The sequence below is a fragment of the Gadus chalcogrammus genome, chromosome 5, assembly GCF_026213295.1.
Source record: "Gadus chalcogrammus isolate NIFS_2021 chromosome 5, NIFS_Gcha_1.0, whole genome shotgun sequence".
Classification (NCBI taxonomy): domain Eukaryota; kingdom Metazoa; phylum Chordata; class Actinopteri; order Gadiformes; family Gadidae; genus Gadus; species Gadus chalcogrammus.
In genome coordinates, this window is record NC_079416.1 from 8,382,222 (window position 1) to 8,408,268 (window position 26,047).

A 26,047-nucleotide genomic window follows, 5' to 3' on the forward strand; every position below is an offset into this window, starting at 1 on the left:
GGCTGTCCTTGGAAGTGACATTTACCAGCAGGAAACTGTATTGAGTGTAAACCAGAGCCTCACGTCATGTCCCTCCCCGTCTGCCAAATCTTAAAAAGGCCCTGGCAAAACCACACAGTATAGTAGAACTGATAAAATGGTGGATTGGAAAAGTCAACACAATCTTCAAAAAGATGCTGCTGGCAAAGCCCAGATTTAGGAACAGTTGTGGGCATTTCAATATCCAAATAACAACTAGAAAAAGATTGCCTCGAGGGCACAGTGTTGCTAGGGAGGGATGAGGGGTGCTTACGGATGAGGAGGTCTACCACCCATGTATGCCAAGTCTGGGTATTGGGGGCACATTCGAGAGCCCAATGCAAATAAACGCCTGGCTTTTCAACAGTCCATTTGAAGTGCACTAGCAGCAGCACAACCCTGTGCGAGATCAATCTGTCCCAGCCGGAGGGATTTCAACAAGCCTCTCCAGAGACAGAGCCCTTTTCATAGAGCCACTGAATGCCTTAGTTGTTGCAAGCCATGCGGTTTGACGCTAGGCTAGAAGAGTTTTTGCAGAGGACGAAGGATCTGCAGGCCAGGTCAACTGCATGGGTGGTGTTGTACATATAGAAACTCAAGATTTAAATGAGTAGGCACCAGGGTTTGTCATCTTTGCTGGAAGCTCAATTGACTGCTCATCCATCTTGAAACCCAAAACACAATGAGACAGCATATCGCTCACTCGATGCATTAGAGCATGGGAGGGAGCCTGTAGAAGACATTACAAAAGGCCACAGCTTTCTATTCTTGAAAAGAGCTTTGAACCCCCGCATAAACTCATTACAGAGTTGGACGGAAACCCATTAGAATATACAAATGCCAAATGTAGTAATCCAGAAGTCAAAGAAACCATTATGACATAGCATGTAAAATGCACGGCAGTTTAGTAATGGTTTCTTATTAAACAAATGGTGCGCTCAAGTGCAGGGACATTCCTTTGCAACAGTAAGTTAATTTGTTTCCATGTGTAACACAATGAATACTTTGAGGTTGGAGATAAAGGGCAACATTGAGTTTAAAGGGGACCCATTATGCTTTTTCGACTTTTATAACCTATAAACGTTGTTTTTATGACTGATAGTCATGTTTAACCATACACAAAAAAACGATGTAGATTTTCGGGAAACTCTTCCTCTCATCTGGGCGCTTTCAGTATTCTCTGTCAACGCTCGGTTTCGTCCTTCTCCGCCCCCCTCCTGCCAACCCAACTCCGTTGTGATTGGTTACCTTCCTAGAAGCGCGCGCACGGGCAGGTTTGACAAGGCTTATGGGGGCGCGGCAGGAGTGCCTCTACGTAGATGATTTCCCGGAAATGTGAACAAGTGAATCGCAAACGTTGTCCCGAGCGCTCTGAACAGCCACCCCAGACTGTCACCAGGGAATACGTCGAAATGCATGTACGTCATTATTTGACACTTTAGTATGGTTAAATGACTATCAATCATTATAACAACGTTTATAGGTCATAAAAGTCAAAAAGCATAATAGGTCCCCTTTAAGGAAAAAATAACTAATGGTAATGGGTGGGAGTGAATATTTAGGTCGATCTCAAGTTATTGATCAATTCACCGTCAGCTATATGCTTAAGATACATTATTGACTAATTTACCTTGAATCAGAAGTTCTAGGAGTATAAAAATCAGTATCAGCGAGACTATCTTTTGGTGGGAGTGCAGCCGTAAATCAAGACAGAACTATAATTTAGCAATATGAAAAATGATTGCCCCATCTAGAGAATCCAAACAGCTCTGCACAATCAATAAGTCAAAATGTAAACAATATTCCATGGCCATAAAAGGCTCTCAGTTTTCATTAAGCACAATTTGACTCCATAATCCAAACAAAGCAAGCCTTGGTATTACTTTCACAAGTGAACTTCCAACAGCTAGATGGCACATACATGAAGCGGAACAAGCCTCAGAAACAAAACCTGGAAACTCAAACCTAAAAAACTAAACCTATCTCAGGTTCAATATCCTGCTTTGGATTCAGGGGATTCTCGGTGAGAGGAGCCAAAGCAAACCAACCACAGCCTGGCTCGTTCTCAAAACCCAGTGTCACATCAAGATCAATGTCTCAAATTTGGCCCCCAAACTTTTTGTGATTTATTGGTTGGGAGCAGTTTCATCAGGGTTCTTTATCACTATGAAAATTCTCGTCTTTTTAGTTTTTTGTCAAGAGCTTGCATTCCCTTTGCCTCTCCTGACCGGCCTGAATAAGTAACAATAAGGGAAAGGGAGATACAAAAGCTTGGCCAAGTGGTTAAGTTCTACGAAGCGCGGGTAGAGACCATTGGCTTTGGCAGCGTAGAACTCAACTGAAACTCCAGCTCCTTTCAGTTTCCTGGGAGTGAAGGGACCAGAGAGCTGTGGTGAGCTTGCGACTCTGAGCCCAGAAGACCCAGGGGGAAAGGCCAGTCCAGAGAGTTGGGGGCTCTAAACGGTCGGTCCAGGAATGTTCCCACAATAAAAAAAACTAAACAAACAGAACTGCACAGGGCATTAAAAAAAGAAAAGCGCTTGTGTGTGTGATCTGGTATGATTACAGTATCCCAATATACAGTTACCCAGTAGCAGTACGACAGCTACTTTAGTAAGGTGATGCATGAGCAGGGTTGACAGTGTTTCTAGTGTGAGTGTTGAACTTAAACGAAAGCTCTGTAAAGTATGTGCCGATTGGGTCAAAATGAGATTTCACCAGAGGATTTGGGGCAAACCCCTAGAATTCATCTTTGGAATTACCTCATTAACATAATCAAGGTTCCTTAAGGTCCAATACGACAAATACCATCTGCTAGGCATTACAATTGAAAACGGGCCACTGAGGACATCTGGATTGTTAGAGTTCAGGAGTTTAGGCCCACTTAGTATGGGGAGGGGGATTAATCCTGGGAAACTGGCAAGGCAAGATAAAATCCCAAGAGTTGACAATCAAGGTAAAATTGACTGTTGACACTATGACAATCTGGATCAAATCTCGACACTCACAGTTGCACAGTTTTCACAGTCTTACAAAACACAGTCATACGACTTAACACTCGCTATGTTATGCTCAAACGTTCTCACCCAAGCCCGTTAGCATAATTTAATTGAAGCATTGATATGATCACAATAAACGGGTTACATTTGCTGGAGGGTCAAAGACGCATTAGGAAAGCCTCTCAGGTCAAGGTTCAACTTTCAAGTATGAGGTCTATGCTTAACAAAATCAAGTATGACCTCTCCCGCCAGTATAACCACTTCTCTTTGATCATGCTTGGTCAAGGGTTGGCTTCAAGTTTGGGTATTCTTTGTTCTTTGATGACGGAAAGGCATAGGCTAACATTCCAAAATAAAATTTGGAAGTTCATGTTTAGAGAAATGTTTAACATTCAGGCCTCCTTTTGAGTGGGTCTGCAGAGATCCTCAAACTTCCTTTTATAGAAGTAGTAGCCCCTCAAGCTGGATATCATTGCTATTATAAATAAGAAGCTGGAATGCAGAAGGGGGGAAAAATAATAAACATCCAGAGCTCTCTTTGTTATCTACTCCCAGCTGTGCAGCTAGAGGCCTGGATTGCTCTTATGATGTCTTCCTGGCATCGCGTTAGTGTTGTAGGGTTCATATAATGTGGTGAATACTCATCAAAATACCGATAGTGGGGGAACTAAATACACACCTCAAATATAGTCAAAACTACACCAAACAGGCTTAAAACAGTTTCATGAAGCATAGAAACAATGCCTTCATGTCCTTTATCAACCCATCAGGAAATAACACTGCTGTGTGGACAACGCCACACTGGATGCCCCTCATTCTATGGACAATCCGACTGCATGAGTGCACCTGTGGTTAGATTTCTGAATCGTCTGACTGAAAACACTGTCTTGACACCACTTGTTTGGTAGTCTGTAGGCAGCTATTGGTCAGACTGTACAGCAAGAAGCTCATGAAGTACCTTCAAATACGCTTTCCTATTTGGTACATCAGAGTCAGTGAACCCATTTCAAGGTGGGGACGTGGTTGATGAGGTGTAGAGTTTACAAGGGTGTAGTCAATGGGGGGCCGGGGGGGTTAAAAGGCATGTACCTCAAGGTGATGCTTGCTTCCAAGGTAATTGCAGATGTAAAGGGAGTTTGTGACATGGGAGCTGAGGTAGTGGTGGCGGAAGGGTAGATGTGTGTGGGGAGGGGGGGTGCTGATGTTCAGTGACGACTGAAGCACTGGGGGCTTAATGAACGATTCCATATGTGCTTCAGACCCCCGGTGAAAGAGTTGCTTTGTATTCAGTGAGGCAGCACGCGTACAGCCCCCAAGTGGACCTAGAACCCCCACCCCCCCCCCTCCCTTTTCCTTCCATCTCCTGACAAAAGCTTCCTGGCTCTCTCTCAGTTGCCCAACGTAATATAAACCAGCATAAGGGGGGGGTGGACTTTAGGACGCCCCCCTCTCAGACTCCGACCTGCAGCCTATTTTGACGGGAGTTAATTGCCTGTGACTGAGAGGCGGACCGAGGTCTGAATCATCCAAACAAGCATTTCATTGAGTTGGAAAGAGGGGGGGTATGCTTTGGGAGTTCAGTGGGGTACAGAAGGGGATGGACCTGTGATAAAAGTGAAAACATATTAGGATGTTCTCAACCTTTTTGCCCTCAGCAATAAAACCGCCCCATATCCCTAAAGGACAGATTATGCCATTTTAAGAGCACCTGCTCCCCTTCTGTTTAGTTCGGTACAATGGAGGAATCATTCAGCTGTTATGGAGTCTTGATGCAAGATACAAACTCTGTGCTACATCAAGATCTCCGCCCCCCCCCCCCCACCCCCCCCCCCCCGAACAGATTGAGCAATTTGCAGTCTTGGTTTGCTTCCATACTCTTCTTTTTTTAAAACCAATGCTGGAAATGTGCAAGAGCTAATCAGGTAGCCATGGCAGCAAGCTACTGTTTCCAACAACATACCGCTGGTCCAAGAGGGAGAAAAAAGTGTCAGCCCGACGGCAGCAGCACTACAGAGTGTTTCATAGCAGTGGACAACAATGACACATTGTATGGAGGGGGGGGGGGGAAAGTGAGAGAACAAAACCCAGATACGTCTACGCTAGAATTTAGCATCCGCTGGCTTATGAGATTTTAATTAACCACATGATTGCATAACCCGTTTTTTTGAGTGGGAGGTTGAGCTTGTGACGTGTGCATGCATGTGTGATGGAATGGAGAGGAAATTAAGACTACAGGGGAAAACTGAGGAATAGGAGGATGAAGAGAGATGGAGGAATAGAGACTTACGGAAAGAATTGGGCCTTACTAGGATGGGGAGTGTAAAAAAATTCACAAGCATTTTCTCTGACGTCTGGGATAAATAGGGCGGCAAAAAGTTGCATACCATGAACTGCGTTATTTACACTTTTAAACACTACATACTGTTTACAAAGGTTTTGAGGACCATTAAAGGCGCAACACCGCAAAATTCCAAATGACTGGCAATAAAAGGAGCCAACCGATGTACATTAAGATAGCATCGTGGCAGAGCTTGGCGGTTGGTCAAGCACCGTTCTGATTTGATGCCAGAGCTTTCTTGGCCTGCCGGAGCATTCCTGCCACGCCGTACAGCTTCTGTTGCTCTGGTATTACACAGCAGAGAACAGACCAAGGCACTGTACGAGTGGGTAAACAACAGACCTCTGACTGTTATACATGCAGGAAAAATAGACATTTATTTCAAGACAGAAATTGTTTTATATGATTCGACTATCAAGCAAAGTCTGGGAGGGGTGGTCTGAGAGAGTCAATGAAGAGAAAGAGCTGGAAGGGGGGAAAAATAAACGATGCCTGCAAACCTGTGTTTTATTAGTTTGAAATCAGCCACCCACGACACAGCACAGAATGTGCAAACATCCACTGGAGATATTCCACAGGCAGCAGTATGGCGAGAAGCACAGAACACATGCACAGTTGAAGGTGCATAAACATAAAAAAAAGTTGATATATATCATGGGGACAGTTTCAGTTGTGAAATGGTGATGAATACAAATCAAGAATGGTGTTTTGATAGAATCTTTCTTTCTACGTCTTTATATTGGCCAATACTACCCAACTAGACGCAAAGTTGGTTTGAGTTCCACAGCCATGACCACTGTCTTATTGCAAATATTCTGAGCAAACAAAATCCATCCCAGACTCGCCTTCCTCATACAGCCAGGAAAGCTGCATGCGCCTAACGTCAGCAAATCACTAACCTATGCAGCTTGACGTCTTGTGCCGTTGGCGTTGACCTGCGGCAACGCCTTTGATAATGTGATGTGAACCCTGCTGGACACTCAATATTAATCTGGTTCATCAAACTTTGCCTTGCCTGAAAAGGATCTTGAGGGGAATTAAGAGAATACGAGGCAGTATGCTTAGTTTTGGCTTAAATGAACAAAAAGTCCCTTTTAGTCTCTTTGAGCAGCTCTTTGAGCACCCACCGCCGTCCGCCCCCCACCCACACCCACCACCCACCCTGCCTGGACCAAGCACATGCCCCCAGGTCGGCTTGGGTCCAGACCTATTCACCGGCTTCTCACCTTACTGCCACGGCGGGCGGCGGCGCCTGCCAAGCATAACATCTGGCTATGGAGGAGTGAGTAAACCTCTGCCTCAGCGACTGGGGCCAAACAATGGGCCTGTCTTTGCCCCCGACTACACCCCACGCCCCCAGTCTGTGGTTTGAGCTAGGGGGCAAGGTGGAGCTGAAGCAGAGTTGTCTGGGTGACGGGCAGACAAACCCACACATACACAACTTAAGGCTTCATAATGACAAATTGTAGTTCAAGTTTAATGCCTTTCCTAACACTGTAGCACTATGCATAAGTCCACAGCAAAGGGGTTGATAAAAGCAAAGGGATATGTTGATACTTGTGTGGCCTCTTGATTTTCTTCAAGAAAATCTGCATTTTACATCAATACACATTTCTTAAAAAGTTTTTCATGGCCGATCTCACAAGCTACTTAGTCCCAAACAATCGTGTGATTAAGATGATTTCTGAGCCATAATCCGGAAAAATCCCATCGACCATCTTGCTCTAAATCAGGGATGGGCAACTTTCATGATAAAGAGGGCCACAATTCTTCATCATCACCATCAGAGGGCCATGTGACTGTGCGCTTCAACTAGACGTAAACTGAGAGAAGCTACACATTTTGGAATTTGTTGGATATGATTTCCTGTATTCTGGTGCATTTTGGGGATGGCCACTACCTACAAAATCTTCCAGATTCATAACCTATGTATGGTATGTTGATTGAACCAACATACATTCATTACATGTTTTCCATGCTCAAACAGCCACATGATCGGTTAGCATTTTGATCACTGCAAAGGGCTCACATACATCATCATTCAATGATGTCACAAAACTGACAAACAGTGGCCCAACATTAAGTGCAACAACTCAATGAACTCAAACCCAACAAGCATGATATTCACTTCAGGGCAGTTGTAGTAGTTGTAGTTGCAACTTAAGTGGCAATCTTTCATGACTGATATCGCTTCTAAGCAAACTAGACACATGAGTTTGCCTTTGAATTCTATGAACAGATACTCTGCTTTTCTTCTTTCTTAACCAAGTTTTCTGTAACTCGATTTTTTTTTAATTTTTTTTTTTATATTAAATAAAGGTTATGTGCGGGCCTGACTGAGTGAGGATGCGGGCTCCCTGCTCTAAATCTTCCTGGACATTTGGGGATCATGACAACTTCTTTGAATCTATCCGACTTGGCCCCGGGGAGAAGATGCTATACGGTTCCGATGTTCAAGCCAATTTCTTGACTTGCAGTGTATTCAATTTGGTTCCGCGATCAGCACCCAGCACGGATGCCAGACGCAAGCTAGGCCTACTACAAGGATTAAATGGTAGCCTATTGAATGCCTTTGCTTTGGTCACAGTTAATGGACACGCGTTTGTGTTGCCACTCCGGGGTTTATCACTATAGACATAAACATAATATTGTGTTTTTAGTATCAACCATCTTTATTGGACCGAAAAACGACTGTTAAAAAAGACTGAATGTTTCTATTACATGTAGGCCTATGAGGTGATGCAGTGCCCTCTACATTCGGCTGCTGGAATGACGACATTTATTTTATGCTCAATGAAATGGGATAATTCATCGATGTCAAAAGATGATATTATATGTGTCATGGCACGGTATACATTGAAGGTTCCAATGAATATCACAACGTGGGCTATGCAACATACAAAAACACTAACACATATGGCTACCTAAGATATATAGCCTTCCTTCAAAGTGAAAATGACAACATATCGTGTATCGATTATGGTCGATGGAGTGTATTTATACAGCGCTTTTCTAACCAGTGGCCAGTCAAAGCGCTTTACAATGTTGCCTCACATTCATGCACACATCCACACACAGACGGAATAGTCAACCATGGAAGGCGACAGTCAGCTCGTCTGGAGCAGGTAGGGTGAGGTGTCTTGCCGAGGGACACCTCGAACCTCAGCGGACCCATAATAGGTCTATGGGAGGACCAGGGATCGATCTAGCAACCTACCGGTTACCACCAGCCAACCCGCTCTATCCTGAGCAACATGCCAACGCTTATATTATGTGCTTTATTCGATGACTGCCAGCGACAACGTTAGCTTAGCAGCATCACATTATATAAAAATATGTTTGATCGTGTTGCGATATTGCGGCATTAAACGTCCAATGAGGAGAAATGGAACGTTCATTAAACCTCCAATTGGGAGACATGGAACGTTCAATGCTGTCAATCAGGTGTCTCGTGGAGCTTGATTGACATTTTACGCAGAGGGGTAAAAAACAGTGTCATAAGCACTCGAGAAAAGGCTCGCAAAGTAGAGAAGATAAACACCCAACAGGTCCATGAACATGCTGAAAAATCCCCCCCAATCATCGCAAGGTAAAAATAAATGGTGTTCCTCCTCATAATGTGCAGCCCATGGTTAATTCACGTCAGTTGCCAGTGGACGCTGTGTCTGTGGACACTGGACACAACGGAACTAAACGTTTATTTAATAAATATACCGTTCTACTGCTTTCCAGCACACACCAAAAATAGCAAACTCACCGAATGGCTTCATTTGAGACATCTAATGGTTGCTCGATAATAATCCCTTGCCGCTGTCACCATCAAAATAGGAATCAAAGCCGCGAGGTGTTCAAATACGGAGCCGGAGCCGAGGTCGGTGCTGCCTCAGCGATCCCTGTTCATTCCGCCGCTGTACACACACAGCGAATGATAGTGGTGTGGAAACGGTCTGACAAGTCGGTCAAAACAGCAGCACCACCACCACGCCTCCGCTCTTAAAGGCACCGCCATCGATGCGATGAAGAAAAATCTCACCCTCTTCCCTCCATCTTTCTCGCTCCCTCTTCTCTCTATATGTATGGGTAGACTGTAGGCTATTTTTGTTTTACTTAACCTTTTATTCTATTATTTACAAGAGAGACCCGGTGGAAGCAAACGACAACTAACGTTGTATAAAGCCTTCTTATAAGTAGAGCCCACTTAACTTAAAAATATTGGCATTTTAGGCCCATATTACTTTGGAGTTAAACTATTTCAAGTGAAGACAATGAGTTGTAATAATTCACTGAATCCACATCACGTAACCAAAAATAGTGGGACAATGTCCATTGGTTCCGATTTATTCAATAACATAAACAAATATGCTGGTGCCGGATAAGGTATGTAAATAATCATTGTTTATCTGAGCTCTTTGCTATGTGTCTGGGCAAAATCAGTCATACTAGTCAGTCAATCAAACACTGACTCAATAAGGCATGGGTACTTGCATTCACACATTTATAGAATAAACATAAATGCAGTCCAAGATTTAGACACTACAAACTCAATACACTGGTCCGGCTGACTTAACCGGCTATATCCTATTGTATAGTATTAATCTCAAAATGAACCCACATGCCATTGTGAGTAGTGACTCCACCACCACAAGGAGACGTAAAAAAAGAAAAAGTAACAAAGTAATAAACAGTAAAAAAGTACCCAGAAAACCATAGGTTTAGTAAAAATACTGTTCTAAACAAACTAATGTAAAAAGGTGTGAGTAATGGGTAAAAGTTATCCACCAAGTGGGTTATATTTATATATTATTAGTGTCAAAGGTGAAATAATTTGTTCATCCCCATAACCGTAAAATAAATAATATATTATCTTTTATTCTTCGCAGTACACAATGTCAGACCTTTCTTGCAGCTGTTATGGTTAACATTAATGTAGTGAAATAACAGCATTCGTCAGTACAAGCAGCCAACAAAATTATGATTGTTGTGTGATAATTTTATATAATAAAGCAGGAAAATGACACTTGGATGGGAAGGCTCTCGAAATCTTCTAATGCCATACCCTTCTCTTAAAGCTCTCGTATAAAGCGGATTCTTATAGCGTCGTTCGCTGTAAATAACAGGAGTGACAGGACAGGAAATCACAGCACAAGTGGTGCCGAACAAGGGGTGGGTCAGTTTCCTGGGAGAGATCTGGCCAAGCCACGGCTGGAAAGCGTACGGATATTATGGAGGATATTGAACAAAACAATTGTACATACTTGCAAATGGGCACACACTCGCACAATCACAATAGCCTTGCTGGCTTCTGATTCAAACATCTTCTAATCTAAATATTTACAGAAGGCTTCTTTTTTATTATTCAAAAGGAAAACCCCCAAAATGTTTTTAATCAAATCAGCATTAATTACACATGTCGCAGCTGTTTGTTTTCTTCTGCGTTTATGGGCCAAACTCTAGACAGGTAACCAAATGACTCAGGATATCCTTCATGGTCTTTTAGGAAGATGTCCTTTTACCCCAAAGATACTGAAAGAGGAAGAAGGATTGGTTGTGCAGCAAAGAAGCCTTGGTGCCATCATCGCCTTTACCAGAGTGGAATGTATGGCGGCTGAAGAAACGGTCAAGGAGTGAGGATTCAAACCATTTGAGTGATGCTAGGATATGGGGATATGGCAATGTGGTAGCCACCGAGAAGGGAAACTACTTCATGCATTCCAGGTGACAAATTCTCTTCTAAGTTGCAAGAGTTATTGACTGTGTTAATCTACACTATAATGCTCCCGTCAATTTGATGGAGGGCATTCAACAATAAAGGCCTTTTAGAAAACAGAGTGGATATCACACACACACACAGTGCACACTTTTAGTTTACAGTAGGCCTAGAGTGAGGAAAGCATGACAAAACGTGTGGGGATACCACTGATGATTGTGCGCTGAGCATGGAAAGGAGGGCAGAGAGTACAGCCAGTCGAGAGCAAGCCTATCCTGGTGATAGGGATTCATCATGTGGATGAGTTGCGCAGCAGAAGAAATATTACATTATTATGGCAGGAAGGAAATGTATCCCATTGGATTAGCATCAGTTAGAGCAAAGATAGCTAGCTAGACACACAACACATGACGGATTGTGTTCTTGCCTTTGTTCATGCAGTTACTAAATTATTAGCAGAATACATTTCCACTGTGTACTTTTTCCCTTCTTATTCACTATTCTGTCTGTTCTAACATGTTGCGGTGACTGTGACTGGATGCCTGGAAGGAGGGATCCCCTACTATGTGTTTCTTCTCAAGATTTCTTCCTTGCTGATTAAGGGAGTTTTTCTTGGGTTAAGGGGGGTGTCATAAATATTGGGCCTGCTAAGCCCATTGAGACTCTCATGGTGATTAAGGGCTATACAAATAAAATTGAATTGAATTGAATTGAATGGAATTGAAGGATGTGCGGATAAGGGTGAGAGCTGAATAATGGGACAGAAAACAACATTCAGGATGTTTCAGGTTTAATTGACTCGGTTTGTTTTTTCCTCTCATACCTGGCATTCTGACCTGGCATGGGGGGGGGGGGGGAGGGGGGGCTGCTTTGCCGAGGGGCCCCCGCCATTGTCCGATAAACAGTGCAATGTGCTGGTTGGGGATATTCAGGTTTGCTTCAAAAGGATCATAAGTGGGTTAGTTTACTGGTGCTGACATGGGCAGGCAAACGCACACAAACACACATGCATACATACTGTATAATTGATATACATCTACCTCTACCTTTGTCCTTCAGCAACCTCTCCCTCTCAACCAACAACCACACACACACACACACACACACACACTTGCACGTTTGCACACATTTGCATAGTGCAATGTGCAGATCCATTTAGACTTTTCTTAGCTTGAGTCGCCCCTAGATTTACATGAGGTAAGCATGAATAGTATGGTTATCTGTCCTACTCTCTCGACTGACCTCGTCACTGACCCTATCTCTACAAGTTATATATTTTCCCTTCAAATCTTTTCTCACTAAACAGAGTTTATGGAAAGATCTGCAGGATGGTGCTCATTCAGTTAGACCTTTGATTAATATGACCTTAATTTGCTGATAGTCTCTCTCTCTCTCTCTCTCTCTCTCTCTCTCTCTCTCTCTCTCTCTCTCTCTCTCTCTCTCAAACAGGCTCCCTCTCTCCCTCTCTCTCTCTCTCTCTCTCTCTCTCTCTCTCTCTCTCTCTCTCTCTCTCGCTCCCTCTCTCTCTCTCTCTCTCTCTCTCTCTCTCTCTCTCTCTCTCTCTCTCTCTCTCTCTCTCTCTCTCATGTATCTCATTTTCACTCATTGTTGCAGTGTAATGGAGCTGTCCTGTTTATGGTGGAAACATATTCAAACATATTCATTGGTTAACACGATACTTGGTCAACAGTCTAAAGCAAACCAGGAGTTGGCTCATAAAGCATGCACTTGTGATGTTGTGTGGCCTAATTGACAGTGGCACATAGCCAATTCGTCAATAAACATGTAGGACGTCACGGAAATAAGCTTCTCTTCCCCAGCTGTGCTGTCCCGAATAACATTTTCCAATAAGAGTACTAAAAGATAAAAAAATCTATTTTGGAGAACAATATGTTGCTGTTGTTGAAGGTATATTCTATTTCACTAAATTTGAGTGTGTACAATTTGTATTACAATTTGTAATACGTTATGACTTAAGAGTAATTTGTTTTTACTATATGACCTTTGAGTTACAAAACCAAGTGGTCAATACTTTCGAAACTTGAACTTGAATGCTAAGGCCAAAGACATGGAATCCAACTCACCTCACTCCCCGTGGTTCAAACTGGGAGACACAATACTAAGCTTGGCCCTGAATCAACCCACTCTGGAGTAACATATCTCTGAGGGTTAGCCAGAGGTAGCCGGGAACTAGCCTATGGACATAGCTTATTGGCATGAGACACCAACAGGGGCTGAGCAAAACAAAAGCCTCCCCAAATAGCACAGTACAGCACTGCTGGCAGGTATTCCATCTGAAACTGGTTTTACCTCTCTGCCCCAAGCGGAGGTATTTGATTCTAGATCCCTTTCCAAAGCCATTGCAGCAATCTTTAAAGGGCGGTTCTCCAGTCTGATTGCCTCCTTATAGTTAACCAGAGAGCATTCCTGTGATGGTTCCATAACATCATATGTGCTGATGTGCCATTGACCGAGCCAGAGAATTCATCGTCAAAAAAGAAAACAGTGTGTGAGTGAAAAGATTTACTAATCGACTTTCAGACTGTAGCAGATTTTTTTTCTCAATGCTACATTTGTCATTCTTATGTCTCTTAAGCTACTTCAAACCTTTTTGTTTTACTTTTTACTATTTTACTTTTTTTTCCCATCCCAGGTCAATGTTTGAAACATAAATAAACTCCAATGTTCTTCTTACTTTCATCACGCTTGTTTCTCTGTTTGTGTCCCTTCTCCTCTCCAGGCATGACAGCCGAGCTTGTACACTCTGTGGGCTTAAGCTAACCAGAGTTGATTCTATTCATACCATGCAGTTAGTGAGAGGAGTTAAGCGCCATGTGCCCTCTTCAGACCAGAGACTGTCTCAGAACCTGGCCTGTAGCCCCATGCCTCTGACCACACACGGCTAAGATGGAGAAGAAAGAACGGAGGCAGGATAAAGAGTGACAAATGTGGACTCGAGCAGCATTGTCCAATGAAGGCAAGCAGAGATCAACACCACAAACATTGTGGAAGGGCGACATTGGTGGAATTCAATGTTCGTTCCATATTGTCGACATCTTATGATCACTTCCCAATGACATGTCTTTTGTGGTTTCATTGTGGATATTGACCATCTGTAGAATGTTGCTCTCAGTGATTAGCTTGAGGTGACTTAGCTCTTATGAGTTAGTTGCATTTATCGCGATTATTGAGACCGATGTGTGTGAGAAAGTCACAGTGTGTGTGCATGTTCTCTCTTTACTGCTGCTGTACACCATTATGTGAGTTTATGCGAAGAAGAAACATAAACATACAATAATAATTGCCAATGCAGCAGCAAGCGGAGTGGCTGAATGGACCCGTAGCAGTATGCATGCTACACTCTACCTTGGTGCCTTTAACAGGCTGGTGGTTTTGAAAGCCGGTTTATTGTAAGGTTTGCAGACAATGATATATGACCATAATGCTCCATGTTGCCATTCAGGAGATTACCCTGAGTGTGTGTTGATGGTTGGTTTAACCTGTGCACATTGATTTATCAATGCACCTGCAAACAGGTGTGAAGTCTCACCCAGCCCCAGAGTCCAATCAGCCTGACTTGGGCCGAGTGTGGCTGCTTAAACCAGCCATATCATCTACACACACGCCACAGTATCTTATGCCACAATGACTTTAAATATTTTTCTGCCTAAAATAACGTGGAATGGGTGGGAACAGATTCCTTGTACATGTCACTTTTTTTGGCTTATAATGTGTTTGTTCTAGCTAAACAATATCTGAAGACATGCATGCTTATACTTGCAGTGCGTGTCTTGAAAGACCTGTACCCATTGGTACAGAAATCAAATCAAATAATTTCTGAAGAAATTATACACTCCACCTCATACTTGATCAACTGCATGCAATTGCTAATAGAAAAACAAACATTTCTTCAAAGACTCTCAATGTCACTCCTTCCACCTCTTCCCACAATCCGGCCCAAAATATCCATTGTTATTTATAATTAATTTCTAAACACCGCTTAGATGCATAGACAGTATTTCAGGAATGCAGGAACCGTCCATTATGCCTGGGCCTAGCTAGTTGTTTTGCCAACCCCTCCCCTCCCAACCTCTCGCGCTAAGCTTCAGAGCTAAGCACAAAGCCAAAGCCCCAAAAGAATTCCCTCGGACTCAGCCATGGACCAGAACACTGAGTTTGTTGAGTGAGAAGGTGAGATTGTAAAATGAACTGTAAAAACGGCCATTGCCTCCAATGCTAGAGATGGCCTGAGATAGACCCAGCTCATTAAATCATTGAATCATGTAGTTGTATTGAAAGTGCTATTATATTAAAGTGATTTGTGATATGATCATGTTCCTGTGTCAACATCACGGCTCTGCATATCCTGATCGGACACACACACGCACGCACGCAAGCACACGCACACATACAAAAAGAGCATATACAGGCATTCCTTTTACCACATAGTAACCCACACACACTGGTTCCAGTGCACAAAGCAGGCAGGCCTGTGGCAGTGTGCTGACTAGACAACCTGGATGACAAACTCCCTCTGTTGCCGTTTGACCAACCAACCAATAACCACCATGGCAAAACAAGTCCCTGGCGGACATAACTCTGTTACAAACCACCAAAACTAACGCTGGCTTGTGCATTGTTTGTATGCACTAATGTCAAATAGAACATTAGTAATTTCCCCAGTAGGACTATGTTTGACTGTTGACGTGTGGGAAATACAGATGTTACTAAGGTCATGTGTTCCCAAGGAATGGTGATAGAGGGAACCATTGCAAGTGTGTGTGTGTCTGTGTGTGTCTGTGCGTGTGTGTGTGTGTTACTATTATGAAGTACCTCACGCAAAAGTTCTCAAACAGTCGAAGACAGTCTCTCTTGTTATGTCTTTGGTTAAAGATGTATCACAGCCACTAAGCTTCTGTGGAGCACAGACACACACACCCACCCACACACACACACACACACACACACACACCCACACACACACACACACACACACACACACACACACACACACACACACACACACACACACACACACACACATACACATACACACACACTTACACGAACACACACGCAATGGAATCTATCTAACCTCAATCACCAAGCCACTGAGAAGCGGCTGGTTATCTAAGGCCGGGTCTTCCCGTACTCTGTAATAATGGCCAGGCCAGATGAAAACCACACAGGGTTTAAAGAAGAGGGCCCAAACTCCTCTTCATAAGGAATTGATTAGGCTCGAACATCAAAAGAGTGTACTGTTCACTGCTTGATGGACCAGGCAGTACTGTGTGTGTTCATGAATGCACATGGGAGCATACACACACACACACGCATGCATACAAGTGGAAAGCCGACGCGCGCGTGCGTGCGTGCGTGCGTGTGTGCGTGTATGTGTGTGTGCGTGTGTGTGTGTGCGTGTGTGTGTGTGCGTGTGTGTGTGTGTGTGTGTGTGTGTGTGTGCTATGGTGTTTGCATGGTTCATGTTGTGTTAGCTTGTTATTATCATCCCGAAGAGATAAACCCGCATCTGAACAGTCTTTTAAAAAACTAGATTGTGTACACTGCAAGCTAGTTTCTGCCTACACTCACACACAGCCATGCCTCAATACCACAGATGCTAATCACGTCCTATATTTGACTAAGAGGCAGTTCCTTACTCAGAGACTAAAGTGTCAAATCAAGTCTTGGCAAACAAGTTTATTTTGTACTGTGCTATCGGTGTTGTCATTATTTTTGAGTGTTGAAGTTGTGAAGTTCTCATCTCAAGTGTGGTATATGATGATGATTAATAATTATATGAAAATTTGTATTTTCTAGTATTGTGATTAAGGTTATGAATTACAATACACAGTCTGTACCTGTGTGGAACTGGGTATCAATTATCAGACACACTGAATGATTCAAGTATCCTTAATCTCTCCACCATCACCTGTCCTCCTCCTTATGAAGAATGGCTGCAGATAACCAGGACAGCATACCACCACATCATGGTAAAAACCACCTGTTGTGGGCTAACACACCCTGTGTCCACCTCATATTGACGTGGTCTTGCAAATCTGTCATTCATGAAACTAATCACAACGATGTGTGAAAATCCATGACATAAAAGCCATAACAGTACATAAAAAAAATCGAATCAAGCCATACGCCCAGCCCAGGGTCGTGTTTGAGGCATGTTTTGAAGGATATATATAAAGTGAAACATGATACTCATGGAAATCGTTGAAGATCACAAAGAAGTACAGTATGAAAACAAGATCACCCATTACTGGTAGAACGGGTTATTTCCTATGACTTTACTCAAATGGAAAGAATTTTAAATCAGAAAGCAAAAGTATATAGTGAAAGAGAAAGCATGTGTTTTATTACAGCAACTGCAGTTGTTTTCTGTGTAAAACCCTTCAGTATCTATAAAACATTTTATTATCCATTTTTGGCTTTCATTTCATTAAATTATGGGTGAAATGTTAGCTGACTCGAAAATATGATATTTTGGAGGTTTTCTACAGTGATTAACTGTGCACCCAGATTTTAAGTCTTTTGAGATGGGATTCCTTATGATAGAGTCCCTGATTCTAGTCAACTGATATTTACACTAATGGACAAGAAGGATTAATTCATATTTTGGTTCACCCATCACCCACACAGTGCTAGCATCCCAAAAAAACTTTCCACACCGAGGGGAATGTGGGGCTTGTGCATGATAGACCATGTGGGGAGACCTCCACAAATCACACATCACTTTAAACTCAAGCGCCTTCCAGGGCAACGCTTCTCCTCACATGGGCATGCTCCCCTGTAGTAGAGACGGCTGTTTAGGTTATCCTGATAAGCTATGTGTGGAATTTCCCCTTCTAATTCGATAAATTATGAAAATGTTTGCGTAGTGCAGCAACAAGGCTTGAGGGCATCAGGCGACACATGGAGAGAAGAGTAGCTGGTTCAAAAGATCTTACATGCTTTGTGAGATGTGAAAAACACAGAACTATATTATTGTCATAATGGCCATTGTTCTTTTTAAATTTTGAATTACATTTCATATTTTGTTTACGTTTCACGTATTCAAATCAAAGACCTGACCTCTTTTCAATTATGAAAACCACATAGCCATCCACACCAAACCACATCCGCACACACATATACATATGTGGGCAATATAGTTTGAGCCACACACTCGTATAAGTCTTATTATATGCATTTGCATGTAATTTCCCTCACACTTAAAAATCAAATTATCCACTTTGAGGCACAAAGGTAAGACCGCACACAAGCATACACTACAACCATTTCACATAAACAAAACACACACACACACACACACACACACACACACACACACACACACACACACACACACACACACACACACACACACACACACACACACACACACACACACACACACACACACACGCACACACACACACACACACACACACACACAAAAATGTAAGACTGGTTAAAACATACACTTACTGGAAGACTGAGTTAGGCCTCCTGATAGGTTATATTTTGGCTGCTAACATACTTCAGGTTGAATACCAGAAACAGTGGGGAACTCACTGAAATGAAAGAGAGAGGGGACAACACAGTGAGGGCAACACACAGAAAAAAAATAGCAATTTGGTAAAATAACAGATCACTCTGCACTATAGAGGCAAAGGTGGATTTATGTTACCTTTTCCCATAGTTTTGTATCAATCCTAGAGGAGAAGTACGTCATTTAAATATAATGATAAAACCTACCCATTACATAACCCCTAATTGCCTTTGCGGCCATCACTCTATGACATTTTCGACAGAGGGATTCCAGACCTATTAGACATGAATCATGACGAGTGTCATCAAAATGGTGCCAGACCAAAGGGGTCTAAAGAAAGAAAGATGAAAACGGCTGCCTGGATGATCACAGGGTCGAGGGTGGGGAGGTTGTGGTGATTGCAGGCTGGCAAGTGACTCTACAAGACTCTACATCCTTGAAAAGATCATGGCACAATCTACAAATACTTTCGCTCAAGTACTGTTCAACTGTTACAAGTACATTTTTGAGATGCTAAAATGTTCAGGTGCTTACTGTACGCCTACTGAACCTACTGGTTAATTATATAAGGGAACTTGTATTATTATACTCCAAAGCAAATTTTCTGCTTTGTACTTAATCTACCACAAAGTACTGGTTTTACTAAAAGGCTTCATCATGATAAGCTACACACAATTTTTTATTTAACAATTATTAACATAGTATATAGCAAGAGGCAGGACTGGGGAACCACATGGTGACCTCATGGGTGATTGACCCTTGAGGTCATGAAGAGGTCAGGATGGGATGAGGTATGTTTACTTGAACATATTGAAATACTAAATCAAGTATTCAAATATGTTTGCCAGTGTAGAAAGTTTAATTAAATCTTTACTTCCCCCGCTACAAACCTAGGGTGACCAGACGTTTTCTGGGGACATAACATAACCCTGTGGTGGCCTGCCATTTTCTGGAGCTTGGGGCATTTCCCGTCCCTGTTTAAAAAATGTAATTAAATATGAATGTTTTTTTAATGGCAAGGGTTCTAGATTGCTCATAAATATACAATTTTAGACAGTTGGAAATTAGCTTCAATTGTATTTGATAGCCTGTGAAAAGTTGCTTTCACAATTTTTTCAATGTTCTTCCCCAACTGGTTTTTGTGTCTCATCAATGTTTGTTCCCTTTTTCTTCTGAATATTAATCTAAATGGCACAAGAGGTTGCACCCGCTAACATTATGAGTAAGCATTATTGACTTTGCATGTGTGGGAAGTGCCTGGAGTGCTTTGAGCTCTTTAGTCAGGCTCTATGACTCTATGAGTCACTATCTGTCACTGAACCTTCTATGACCTTGTCTTGCTGGAAGCTATTCTCAAACACCTGAGTCCTATTAATAAACACAAACAGAAATAATGTGACTTAGCCTACATAAATAAGCTAACTGACTGTCAAACACACTTTCTACAAGGATAGATCTTCACACACACACACACACACACACACACACACACACACACACACACACACACACACACACACACACACACACACACACACACACACACACACACACACACACACACACACACACACACACACACACATACACAAAAACAGCCTGTTTATGGGATAGTCTACTCTATTGAAACGTTTTCCCACTTTTTTGCAAATTCTAATTCAACCTCCAAATGGGGCAACCCCTACCACGGCCACGTGACCCGCCTCCTAGCAACAGCGTCCAACAAAACAACCTTGCTGCTGATTCAAACCTAACATGGTTAACAAAAGCAATTCGACTGTTTATTACCCAAATCTCTAATCCGATGGCCGGCATGGCAGAAAAAGGAACGGTGAAAGAGACGATACAGATATTTGCTCGTGTGAAACCCACCCGGGAGGAAACAAGTAAGGTAAGTGGGCCAACGTGGTCGATAGTTTGAAACACCTGAGCGGCGGAAACACCTCAACATCTACAAATACAGTCATAACACGTGAACAATCCAACACTTTTGACTTATATTGGTTAATGGTAAATGGACTGCATTGATACAGCGCCTTTCTAACCAGTGGCCAGTCAAAGCGCTTTACCATATTGCCTCACATTCACCCATTCACACACCGGCGACGGAGTCAACCCTACAAGGCGACAGCCAGCTCGTCTGGAGCAGGTAGGGTGAGGTGTCTTGCTCAGGGACACCTCGACACTCAGCTAGGAGGACCCGGGGATCGATCGAACCAGCAACCTTCTGGTAAACCCGCTCTGCCGCCCCCCTTAATAATGTCTAGTTCACTGCATTATTTTGCGTTCAGTGTTCAGAAGTCCTAGGGATGCACAGCAGGTGAGCGCCCTGAGGTGGTAACGTCCCGTCTGTTATGCGGTACCTCTTAACAAGCGGCAGGTCCTGACGATAACATCAGATCTGATGCCAGTGATTCAGATGGCATCCGGACACTATTTAAAAAACAAACAAACATAGGGCGGGGGATCTTAAACATATGTTTCAAGGCAACACATGACAGATATGAGGGTTCAATAATGCCCAACCTCTTCTCCGCCCTTAGGGTTGAAGTGAAAGCGTATTGATTCTGTCTTCTGTCGTTTGTTTTCTTACTCCCGGAGGAATGGTTTGGGCTCTATTGAGTGGAAGTAATTTAAGGGCTTGTCTGTCTAAACAGGACTTGTCTGTCTATCTAGTGCACTGAATACAACTTTTCATTCACTTTATTTAGTTATGATATTACAAATGTATTCTTTTTTTTTTTGGACGAATGTATAATGTATGTATAAATACTTCTGAATGTAGTCTATATCTACGAATATCCAGCCCTGTGTCAAGGTCTATTGACTACCATATTTCAGCTTGTTGAGGTTGTTGCAGTAATATATAGCCGCATGGCCACCATGCAATAGCACCCACAATAGAATACACTTTTCTCCATTCTTTGGTCAAGAAGAATCTATCTATACTCCCAGACTGTTATTTGAGCCTGCGCTGTTACACACCACAGATACACACAAAAACATACACATGCACTATTTCCACATGCATGCATTCCTTGCTGCAATACAATTCATCCACACTCACCACTTTGCAAAAGTAGAATTAATGAGGTCTGGTCACTGCTAAATAAACATCCATATGGTGCACATTCTCCGAATAGGATTAAATCAACGTTATTCAGGCATACATATCATATCATAACAGCATCATCTAACAACTACTTTATACTTCAAATGTATTTATATTCATTTGAAATGGTCTTGCATACCATGCAAAACAAATGATTTGCGTTTGGATACATTGTTTTAGAGGGAAAAGCATTACGTAAACATGGCTTGAGTCCCTATGTTTGACTGTTCTCTCTGGCTCCCTCAGGTGTACTCTGTGAACAATGACGAGGCAGCAGGTGCTTCTGTGGAATTTGTGGTGCCCAAAGACCTGGGGGATGGTTACGTTAACAACAAACTGGAGAACTACAAATTTAGGTCAGTTTTGTTTTGTTGTGGTCTACTCACTCTCTCTCTGAAATATAGCTGGGTGTAACGCAGACTCCAAGTTAAGTTTGCCAAAAATTGGATAACGCTAGTAAAAAAACCCGAAAAGACAGCTTTGAAAAAACAAGTTGGGTGGTTCTGGAGTCGTTTTCGCCCAAAGGAAGGGGGTGTGTAGCAAACTAAGAGGGTAGTGGCTGTGTAAGTACTCTTTCCCATGAATAATTCATCCAGCGAGCCTGTCATAGAGAGGCCAGAACATCTGTTGGAGGCTGGTGGTGAACAGTGGAGACGTTCACTGGGCAAGGCCCCTGGCTGCCACACAGCCCTACGTTCACACAGAGGAAGTCAGACGCAGGGGACACCGAAGGCCCTCGGAAAAGCCACAGGCTCTTTAAAAATAGTCAGCCGGAGGTTCCCGTGTGTCCCTACGCTATCGAAAATAAAATGTCCACATTTAACAATTTCCTACTTCCATCCGTCTTCTCATCTTCTTCCGTGGTGGAATAATACATTGCAGGGTGTGCCTGGCCTTTAAGGGCCCAATGACTAAAGAGTTCCTCTCCCACTTAGGAGTGGCAATGAAGCCCTGCTCTGTGTTCTTGTTCTGTGGACGGTTAATGCTGTTTGACATTGGAGCTGAACCAGCAACATGTGGTTCAGTTAAATATTATGGTCATAGTTCCCAAAGTAAAATTATTGGAGTAGGCTATATGTCATTTTCTCCATGGAATCGAGGGAAGTCCATTAAAGAGAACCCAACCCCACCAACACACCTGTTTGAATCAGGGGACTCCCTTTAGTTCAAACACATGCAATTTTCGTGCATGACATCTGATTGGCTGAAATGGTTACCTGGTTACATGCAGGAGGATTGAAGGTACGTGTCACAGGGGACCCCTGTGACACCCCCCAGAGCAAAAAATATCCTATTAGCATGTTTTAAAGGCGCGGCCAGAGGGGCTCTGTTCTCCTTTAAATGAAACTCACCTCTTAAACAACTTATTTTAGATGAAAAGTTATTTAGTGAGTTACTTTGTAGAAGCTATGGCTTGATTCTGTTTCACATCTACACTTGATTGCCTAAAGTCGGAAAAAACACAAGATGGCATGTGGTCTTAAATTTGATGTTAGCCCTTCATGGGTTCAAACCATACTAGTGTATGAGTTACCCGTTATCTGCCGTTTATGGCTTTGGGTTACATCGATCAAACATTATGGTCCCCCCCCCCCCCCACCCTCCATCATTGTATTAAGTGGGAGTGTATTGGGCAAGAGAGAAGAATCCTGGATGGCATCTCCCTGAATGAAAAGAAAAACACTTTTTTTCTTAATTTTGATAGTCGGTAGGGTCTAGCTCAAACAAGGGGTTTGGTTTGGCTTTAATTGGCTGGCTACAATGAAGTAGTGAATTATTATGAGGAACTGCTCACAAATACATTAAATAGTCAAGTCAGTTCAGTTGGACATTTGTTTGATCTTTTATTTGACATCTAGGTTCCGGAGGGTGTTCGATCAAACTGCTGGTCAAGAGGAGATCTTTGAAACCATTGCTCAGCCAGTGGCAGACAGGTAACGTTGGTGTGTCTTTTGTTTTTCATTCGATTTGTACCTCAATGTGTCTTTTGCCCACAAACCTCCCCATCTCTGACTCAGAAAATGTAACTCAAATGGTTAGAAGTGGGGCAGACCCATATCCACTGGTCCTCTGTCAGTGGTGGCCTAGGGCAAGACCACACATATTGTACAGGCCTGCCTGGTTGATGGCAAGACAGTAAAGCTTGAGCTTACTGTAAAGTGGAAATGGAAGGAGTCAGTGATTTTATTGTTCTTGGCCCCACTTTCGACAGTTAAAACCACTAAGTGGACTGGGCATGCGTCTGGGGTGGCACACTCTGACATCTCGTCTCAGTACAGCCGCTGCTCACCGGGCTAGGCGATGGGGCACCACATGCTGAGTGCTAATCCTAGTAAACAGTCTTGTCCTGTAGCTCAAGAGGTCCAGCTTATGCTTTCTACCCATGCTTGTCGTGATTCAACAGCGCCGTATGGACTAGTTGAATCAGCCCAGTGAAACATCTGGGGGTGGGAGGTGCCTATTGAACCTCAAGTACCCTTCCCACCAGTTTCTAGCCCCAAACTCAGGAAAAGTGCGTTCTTTGTTTATACTTTTTGAACAATCAAATACTGACCATCCACAAGGCCTCACCGTGGCACCATGGCACCGTTTAGTGTTGCAAGATTGTTATGGTTTGACCGCAGTTCACACTTGGTTTCCACTCGGTTTCCACTCCCATCCCAGCGACAAGAACTGTAGTGGTGCTTGACAAAGGTTTGCCCCTGCCCAGAGGTTAGTCTAAATTAAGACGTACTTCTGAGAGGGAGAAACACAGCTGAGAAGAGGGGGGAATTTAACTTGTAATTTCCTGTGATCAAATGGTGCTTTTGATTGTACCATGTTTTTTCTCTCCCCCCCCCCCCCCACCCCCCTCATTACTATGTGGACTTTTTGTATCAGACCCCACAGACTATATGCACTATCGCTATTATGGGATATATATATAAACATTGTGAGATGTTTCTAAATCAACTGTCTTAGGAGGATTAGGATAACTTTGACCTAACTTAGTCTTGTTTGCTATCTTATGATCTCTGTGATCTTTGCAAAGTCAGCCTTCTTTGAACAGGCAAGGCAACCTCTTTGTTGTAGCAGATGGTTCACATGACGACCTGGAGTCACAGTTTAGCATTGTCAATGATCATGATCTTGTGGTTCTTTTATTTTGACTACGTTGTCCATAGCCCTGAAGGGGTACAGGTGTTTTATGCAGTCAGGAAGATACGAGAGAAGAGATAGTTTAACATTACTTCATTACATGTCAGGTCCTTGCATCCTTTTGAAGGATGCAGGTTCACGTAGGGCAGAAGTAATCGAGCCTTGATTATCCAAAGCACGGACAAGGTTATTCTGGGTGTTCAGATCCTGTTTCCTACTGCAATGTTTCTTTCAAAGAATATGAAAGCAATAGGCCTGTCCCCCAGGCCTTGTGTCCTTGCCGCAAAGGGTTTTGAGATTTTCAAAGGCATTTTAGTTTGTGTTTACATTCAGCAAAATTATACAAGAAGCAGTACTGGTTTCCCGTCATTCCTGTTTGATTTCATGGTGTAATTCGGCCTTTGTTGATATTGGAATTGTACCAATGACGGTAGCAAATGTGGGTTGCAGTTATCAAACCAGAATCTAAATTGGATTGACAGACAATGATTTTCCTAAAGCCCCCGTTGTCAAGAAACATTCAGAGTCTAGTCAGTAATCATTTTTAATAACAGCATTTTGACTGCCATGGTATCAGCCGTCTGTGGAGGCAGAAAGTCGTCTGTTCCCTTTGGTGTAACCAACATTACGCCCGTCAGCTCGTAATGTTGGAAAAACATAGATATAGATATTATTACATAGATGTATCAATAATAGATAACAAATGGAGGTCAGAAAGGGTTCCACTTACCGTATTGCATCCCCCTTAACCTATTCAACAACCTCCCCAGATAATGCTAGACTGGAGAGTTAGCCTGAATTGCAATCCTTTTCTTCACACATTGGCTGAATCTGGAGGGTGACCGGAATCAATATCTGGGAAATTTCGGAAAAGGAACATGTGCACCTTCTATTCTTTGCATGTTGAGGTCAGGACTTTCTCTTACAAGCAATGTTGGCCAACCAAGGTTGTTGTCACAACAACCTTTGGAGACTTTTTAAACTTTTCTTTTATTTGACTCCGACCAGAAAAACTTTTAGGCTGGACTTGTATGCCTCCACAACACACGCACACGCACACGCACACACACACCGCACACATAACCGATAATTCTTGAAACCAAAAATCTGCTCCGGTACCCTTGACCAAGCGTTTTCCAGTCTCCAGGAAGGCTGATGTGTAAACAGGAACAAGCATTGGGAAACGCCCATG

At 42.9% G+C, this 26,047-nt stretch overlaps 1 protein-coding gene across 1 annotated transcript in view; it reads left to right on the top strand.

Moving 5' to 3' along the window:
• The first annotated feature begins 20,320 nt into the window (after window positions 1–20,320).
• The window catches only part of LOC130382761 (kinesin-like protein KIF6), a 52,321-nt gene continuing 46,594 nt past the window's right edge, over window positions 20,321–26,047 (top strand). Inside the window, exons 1-3 of the mRNA XM_056590649.1 lie at window positions 20,321–20,496; window positions 21,964–22,073; window positions 23,577–23,651. Of these exons, the coding sequence (XP_056446624.1) occupies window positions 20,410–20,496; window positions 21,964–22,073; window positions 23,577–23,651 (272 nt within the window). The 5' untranslated portion in view covers window positions 20,321–20,409. The remainder of the gene's footprint in view (window positions 20,497–21,963; window positions 22,074–23,576; window positions 23,652–26,047) is intronic.